This window comes from Sparus aurata, chromosome 2 (assembly GCF_900880675.1).
Source record: "Sparus aurata chromosome 2, fSpaAur1.1, whole genome shotgun sequence".
Classification (NCBI taxonomy): domain Eukaryota; kingdom Metazoa; phylum Chordata; class Actinopteri; order Spariformes; family Sparidae; genus Sparus; species Sparus aurata.
The window spans coordinates 13,053,082-13,060,053 of NC_044188.1; the positions used below are offsets into that span (position 1 = coordinate 13,053,082).

The following is a 6,972-nucleotide window of genomic DNA, read 5'->3' on the forward strand; positions in this document are numbered from 1 at the left end:
TCGACTGATCGATCGGCGATAATTCTGATCATCAGTTAAGCATGATTTACTGAGCAAACATGCCGAACTTTTATTGCCCCTGCAGCTTCTTAATTATGGGAATGTGCTAGTTTTCTCTGGTTTATCTCATTGTAGATTCAATTTTATGTCAATTTTGGACTGTTAGTCACAACACAAGAAACTGTGGTAGACATTTCTTATTTTCTTTTTTTTTCTAACGGACTTATCAATTAGTGGATCAATTAACGGCTAAACTTGAAAAATAAAATCGCTAATGTGTGTCTAACATGGTTATCTTTGATCACTCTGACATTAAAATACATTGAACAGCTGGACACAAGATGTCTCCTACACATAACATGTTTGACAATTCAAAAGATAATTTTCCAAGTCAAAAATGTCAGTTTGTCATGAAACCAATTAAATATAACACGTTGAAAATATGCAAATTATAAAGACTACACAGTCAACAGATGCATTAGTGACGTTGTCTAGTTGAACGCTCACCAAAACCACATGAACATTGTAGAGCTGCTACTGTATATGTTTATATATCTGTGCATATATATATGTGTATATCTGTATATATATATGTACCTTTTTCTGTGCTGAGTTGGCGACCATGTTTTTGTTGGTGACACGTGATGAGTGAGACAATGTAGTTCACTGATCGGTTGAACACGAAACTAGATGGTAGTTTTGGTTTAATTAAGACAAACTGCGACTTCCTTGACTTAATTCCCTTTAAATTGCAAAACATCATATGTTTGATTCATGGCTACACTCAAAACGGAACAAAAATGTGTTTGTCTCTTCCCATTGGAACTGACTTCAGCACTCCACTGGACCGGGACTGGCTTCCAAAACTATTTGTGATGTAACAAATGATGCTCATAGACCCCCCTCTTAAAATCTGATTTTTCAATAAGCACAGACAAATTTTACACTTTCGGCAATGATGCGTCACGCACAGTGAAGCTCAAACATCCAACTGTAGGATCATGAACAACTAAAGAATCTGTAGAATCTGTTTGTGCATTTCATCACATCGGCATTCATCAAATAATCTTTGAAACCAGAGAGTTTTTTGGCTCTTGGAGAACACAGCAGTTTCAATTGAAAAACATATTAATTTTGACATCAATAAAGCAAACATTAATTTTTTTCAGGCACAGGCTGAAGAAGGAATCACAGCCAGTGAAAGGGAGGTAAAAAATAAAAATACAAGGCGGTGATATGAAAACAAATGAGGAAAAAATAAGACAAACAGTATTTTTCTGAAAACCAGTCTTGGAGTGAAAGGTGAGAACAATGAAAGTTCTTACCCTCTGGTGGCAGTACACTCCAGACAAAAACAAACAAAAACCAAAAAAAAACAAGCAACACAAACTTCTGAAGAACGGAAAACAAGTGGGACCTCTTCCTCCGCTCCTCACTGCACACTGTTGTTTGCGTCTCTGGGGCCAAGTGAGAACTTTACACAAAGTTCATGTAACAAGCAGTTAAGTCTATCTCTGAAGGCAATTAATCCTTAATCCCTTACCGACGGCATGCACACACACGCACATACACACACACACACACACACACACTCGCGCGATCTCCTCTCAGATGCATGCTCGTCCACGGCCGCGCTCTCACACACACTTTTACAAGCTCGTGTCATGAAGCGCCTGTGCAGATGGGTGGGTCTCTCTCTGTGCGCAGGCTGAGATGAGGGCTCAAAGTCTCTTTGCTGCTTTTAAATAAGTCGACAGCCACACACACACACACATGCACGCACATACACAGCATCTCCTACTGTACAAACACACACATCTGAATTCATCACTCCTTCACATAACCACAGTCCTGCTGAATGTCAAATCCCCTATCATTCTCCTTCATGACTAAACAATAAGCCTGCGTACAGTAAACTCCCCTGGTTACAGTCATTATCCGGCCTGGTAATTGGCCATTACTGTATACAACGACCACAGCTCGCAACAAGCTGCTCTCTCAGCTCCACAGCAGTGCTACAAGCAGGCATGACCTCACTATAGGTCATGAGATTTACAACCTAGGGGGTGGTAATGGATACCTTCACGTTCAAAAGATGTTACTCTGCAGCGGGTGTAAAAGCAACAACAAAATATGGAAAGGAAAAAATGAGCGTCTGGAGGCCTGAAAAAGAGGCGATGAGACGGCAGGATCATGACACAAGTAGATTTGTTAATCACAACTTCCTCTCCGGGCTGCAAGAGGGGGCAGAGACTTTTCTTTACTTTTTATCCTTTTTTTTTTCCACGAACAAACACATCACCTTGACAGCAGTCCCACAGCTCTATTAAAATCATGCCTGCATGTCAGCGTCGGAGGGGCTGTACGTTATGTTCGCTCGCTCTAATCTTGGCACGTTGCGCGCCGAGAAATGAGACGCCTGCAAAATTTATTTTGAAGGAAAGGGGACATAAAGACAGAGTGAAGGAATGTGCGAAAAAGAATGGAGGGGAAAGGGAAGCTGTAAAAAAGCTGAGTGGGACACCGAGAGGTCCTAAATTATGTTGAAGTTCCTCCCTCTCGGTGTGCTGAGGCATGTTGGGTATGATCCTTAAGGACCACTTACTGTATGTTCCTCTCGTGCACTATCACTCAGAGATAAGACTTACATTGTGTTTCAGTGACGTGACGCGGAAGGAACTATGCGTGCTTAAAGTCAGATAAATCTCATTGAAATTTATCAGCACTGCTTCTGGGTCAATGCAACAGCAGGTTAGTGTGTCGCTGGATGCCTTTAAAGGGTAACTCCACCAATTTTACACATTAAAGTGTGTTCACAGGTGTTGGGTAGTACTACTGCACACTGTATGTGTATAAAAGTAGTAAAAAGCCTTTTGTTTTGAGGAAGCTGCATTTTAATCTGGTAAACTGCCTCCAGGGATGTCACCCCAGTCGCAGAGTTGCATTGTGGGTTGCATTGCACTCCTACTACACTGTTGGACTCGTTATGGACAGTTTGAAAACAAAATCAATACAGCAGAACCAGAGACATCGCCTTCTTTTATTCCACCTATTTTCAAAAGATTGGCACCTACATTACCCACAATGCAACTTGACCACTGAGTGACATCACATCATTACATGTAGCCCGGAGCCACAAAAGACTTTATACTATTTTTTTTTTTCACATATGCTCTTGTACTCCCCAACACCTGTAAACAGTCACGGATTGTAACTACGTACATTTACTTAAATACAATATTGAGGTACTTGAGTTTTTTCATTTTCTACTACTTTATACTTCAACACCACTTCATTTTAAAAGAAAACACTTTTTGTACTTTTTACTACAATACAGCTACTAGTTACGTCACAGATTGCTGCATCAGAGCCAAAGTGTGTGTTTTGAAATGTTTTTGTTTTATCAGCAATCAGATTAAAAGAATACTGATTCTGACCCATAGCATACAGTGCAAATACAATATACTGTGCATTGACATTCACTTTTACATTTACACTTAAGTACATTTACCATCAGATAGTTTAAGACTTTACTCAAGTATTATTCATATGGCCGAATATTTCCCTTTTACTAAAGTAATGTTTCAACACAATATATTTACTTTTACGGGCACTTGACACAACACTACCTGTTCGCCCTATGAGGATACATCCAATATGTCTGTGAGATACTTACAACAAGCTGTCATTTCTGCTGCCGATGCTAACGCTCCTGTTGCAGGGCACAGTCACTGCTTTTTCAACTTTCCATAATGTGGCTCTGATGTTTTTCCTTGAGATCTAACATGTGCTGCAGTGTCTGAATTATTAAGACAATCAACACCAAAAGTCAAAACTCTCTTTTTCTCCTTTTTCCCCGCTCTCTGTCTGTCTGCCGTGATATATCTAATACATAAAAAAGTTCCCATGTCTTGTGGGACCTCACAAACCCCTTCAAAATTAAACCCATCATTCACTGAGACACCTGAAAACACCCATGTGTCTGCACACACACACACACACACACACACACACAAGTCAACACTAGCCCACTAGCACAGTCAGTTTCGCTCTTTTTTTTTTTTTACAACCAACACGAACGTGAGCCATGAACATGCCATGTACCTAATTGAGTTTGAATAAGTACAGGAATGTGGCCTACTTTAACTTAAAATAACACCTTCTCTGGGATGTGGTATCCAGCGTGGGCCTATAGCCGCACACAGAAGACTAAAATCACTTTAAAATCATTTTCCGGGGAGGAGACTTGATGCCCAAAGGTGCTGTGATCCAGCTGAAATGAAGTCCACCTCTTAAATTGCTTTTCTAATGGTTTTTTGATAGCAGTATGAATGGAATGGGAAGTATAACTTTTAAAGGAACATTGCAACTTAAAAATATCACACAGCTGAAAGACAGTGAACCCAGTCCACCACGTAGGCTTGGGATACTTCGCTGGAATAACACGACGCTGTGGATGAAAGGGTGTTTTCTGATATGGCCGAATGCAAATAGGTGTCAAAACTCCAGTGATAAAAATATTCAGCTGCAGCACGCACACACACACACACACACACACACACACATCGAGCGAGACGCAGTCAGATGCGTGCCAGCTCCTCGTCTCCTGTTGCACGTCGGGAATTCCAGTGGGGGGGCTGGCATGATCAACTGGTGCACGCTGCCCCGTGTCACTGAGCCGGCACGCGCGCACGCAAAAATGATGGCCCTGACGCGCGCGCGCACACACACACACACACACACACACAAGCAGAGAGACAGGGACGCACAGAGATGGCACCGCGTTATAAGAAGCGCTCGGGGTGCGTGAACGACTTACCAGATGTGTCGGGAAATTTTCGGTCGATGATATATATGGGCATCACATCCACTGGTCAGACATCCATCAAATCCACAAAGGGAGCGCGAAGTGCTGATCGATCTCTCACAGCCTGGGTTTTTTAACAAGGCACACACCGATCCCGCCTCTCTTCTTCTTCTGCCTCTTCTTCTTCTTCTTCTTCTTTTTCTTCTTCTCCTCCTCCTTTCTCCTTCTCCTATCTTCCCTTTGGATTTCTATTCTGGGATTCACACAAACACGCACTCACGCACGCACTCACACGCACACGGAACCTCCACTACAACTCCCCACTCTACTGTACCACATCTACCCACAGAGGATCGCAGAATTTAAATGAGCCATCAGACTCTTGCGCGGCGCAATTGGTCAAGTGTGCGCTCCGCGGGGGGGGGGGGAGGAGGAGGGGGGGATCCCATATTCATACAGCCTATGACATCCAGTGAGGCGGTGAAGCAGCCCTCTGAAGTTCCCCGTACCGCCGAGTCGTTGCCTCCTCCGTCAGGGCGGTGTTTAGAAGTGACCCTGTCAGCGGCACTTGCTGTCAGAGGCGCCTAAATAGCTCCGGGGCGCAGATTCAGGTGTAGAGTGTGATGAAGTGATGTGTAGTATATTTCACTGTAACCACTCATATGGCTGTCAGCAGCTCATCCAAAAGCTCTTGCATGCGCACAGGAAAAATTCCTTGTTGTTATCATGTTGCAGGGACGCACCGTGGCGAGCTGATAGTAATCAAGTGGAATTCTCGACTGCAACAATTTGCATTTAGAATATGAAATGATTTGTTAAGTAGTTAAAAGGCATGCTGTTTAGGGCTTTTACTAGGGCTGTCATGGTTATCGTGGCCTTAATAATTAAACATAATGACTCATTGTGTGTGACTACTTTGCAAATTCATTGTTAACTTTGTTCATTTTGTAGGGAGTGTAGGGAGGCAAAGACAGAGCCTGTGACCACCTACTGGATTTTTCCACTATGTGATGGCGTTAACCAGGGTTATGATGAATAACCACCACCAATGATGACCAAACAAGAACGGAAAGAAACAGAAATGACTCACTACATGACACGATCTTGTCACATCAGGGTGTTGACTTGATGTCATTATTACATTTTTAAATATTACGACTATCGTCAATATCCCTAAGTCACAACAGCCCTGGTCTACACAATGCAAGATGGTCTTAAAGGTTCGATTTGTAGCCAACTTATCACATGCTGATGCTTTGGGTTGTCGGCTGACCCGACCTACAATCCCAAATCATTGGTATTTGACTAGATGGAATACCTGAAGCGTCAGTGTTTGACAAGCTGGGGATTAGACTCAAAATCAGAATTGTAAGTTTCATTTTGGTCCCCTGGAGGTCCATTTACCCTTCTTTTGGAACCACTCACATTCAAATAACAATTTAAAACCCTGATTAAAGCCCATTTTTGACTGTCAGTTCTGCAGCACGTCGTCATCCTGACACAAAAGCAAGATCAGCGTGTTTGAATAAATTGTAAAATACATTAAACGAAACTAACTAGCTCTGCATGCGGCACAGCTTTACATCCCAAACCGAATCTACCTAAAAGGCAACATATATTATGCAAAACATTAACTCATTAATATAGGCCGCTCTTAGTAGTGTAAATGCAACCTTTAAGCTAGAGTGAGGGTGGAATTTCACAGCATGCTTATGGTAATGTCGCATTTAAGAGTTTCTTGGACATCTAGGCTGCAAATGACTGTGGTTTCAAAGTGTGTGTTGGCAGCAGCAGCCAATTTGCACCAGAGCAGTCATTGAAAAGCTTCTCAAACTGTGTTTAAATTCAGCCTTGTTTCACCTACAGACACCTGTGCATGCGCTCTTGTGACCTGCAAATGCTGAAGGGCTACCCTTGCTGCTGTACATGACTGTCCTCATGTATGTAAATCACATAAGCGGCTAAGTGCACCATGTATAGGGTTGATCCAACATAATTGCCATGGAGAGAGATAAAGGTCATCACCAGCACCGTAAAATGTAAAACCCTGCTTGCTCTGAGATCTCTGGCACTCTAAAACCACTGGGTGTTCATTAGCCTACATACAATTTTACAGTGACAGGGCTCACTATCCCGCCCAATAAAAAAAACCTTTTACTTGGATC

General features: G+C 42.4%; 1 protein-coding gene across 2 annotated transcripts in view; it reads right to left on the minus strand.

Annotated features, from left to right (window-relative positions):
- LOC115572390 (neprilysin) overlaps positions 1-5,281 on the minus strand; it is a 39,277-nt gene extending 33,996 nt beyond the window's left edge. Inside the window, exon 1 of one of the 2 annotated variants that reach the window (XM_030402406.1) lies at positions 4,820-5,281. In XM_030402406.1, coding sequence (XP_030258266.1) covers positions 4,820-4,862 — 43 coding nt within the window. In that variant the 5' untranslated portion in view covers positions 4,863-5,281. Of the gene's footprint in view, positions 1-1,325; positions 1,607-4,819 lie in introns of those variants that run through there. The other variant, XM_030402415.1, reaches the window with a different exon arrangement.
- Positions 5,282-6,972: the final 1,691 nt, after the last annotated feature.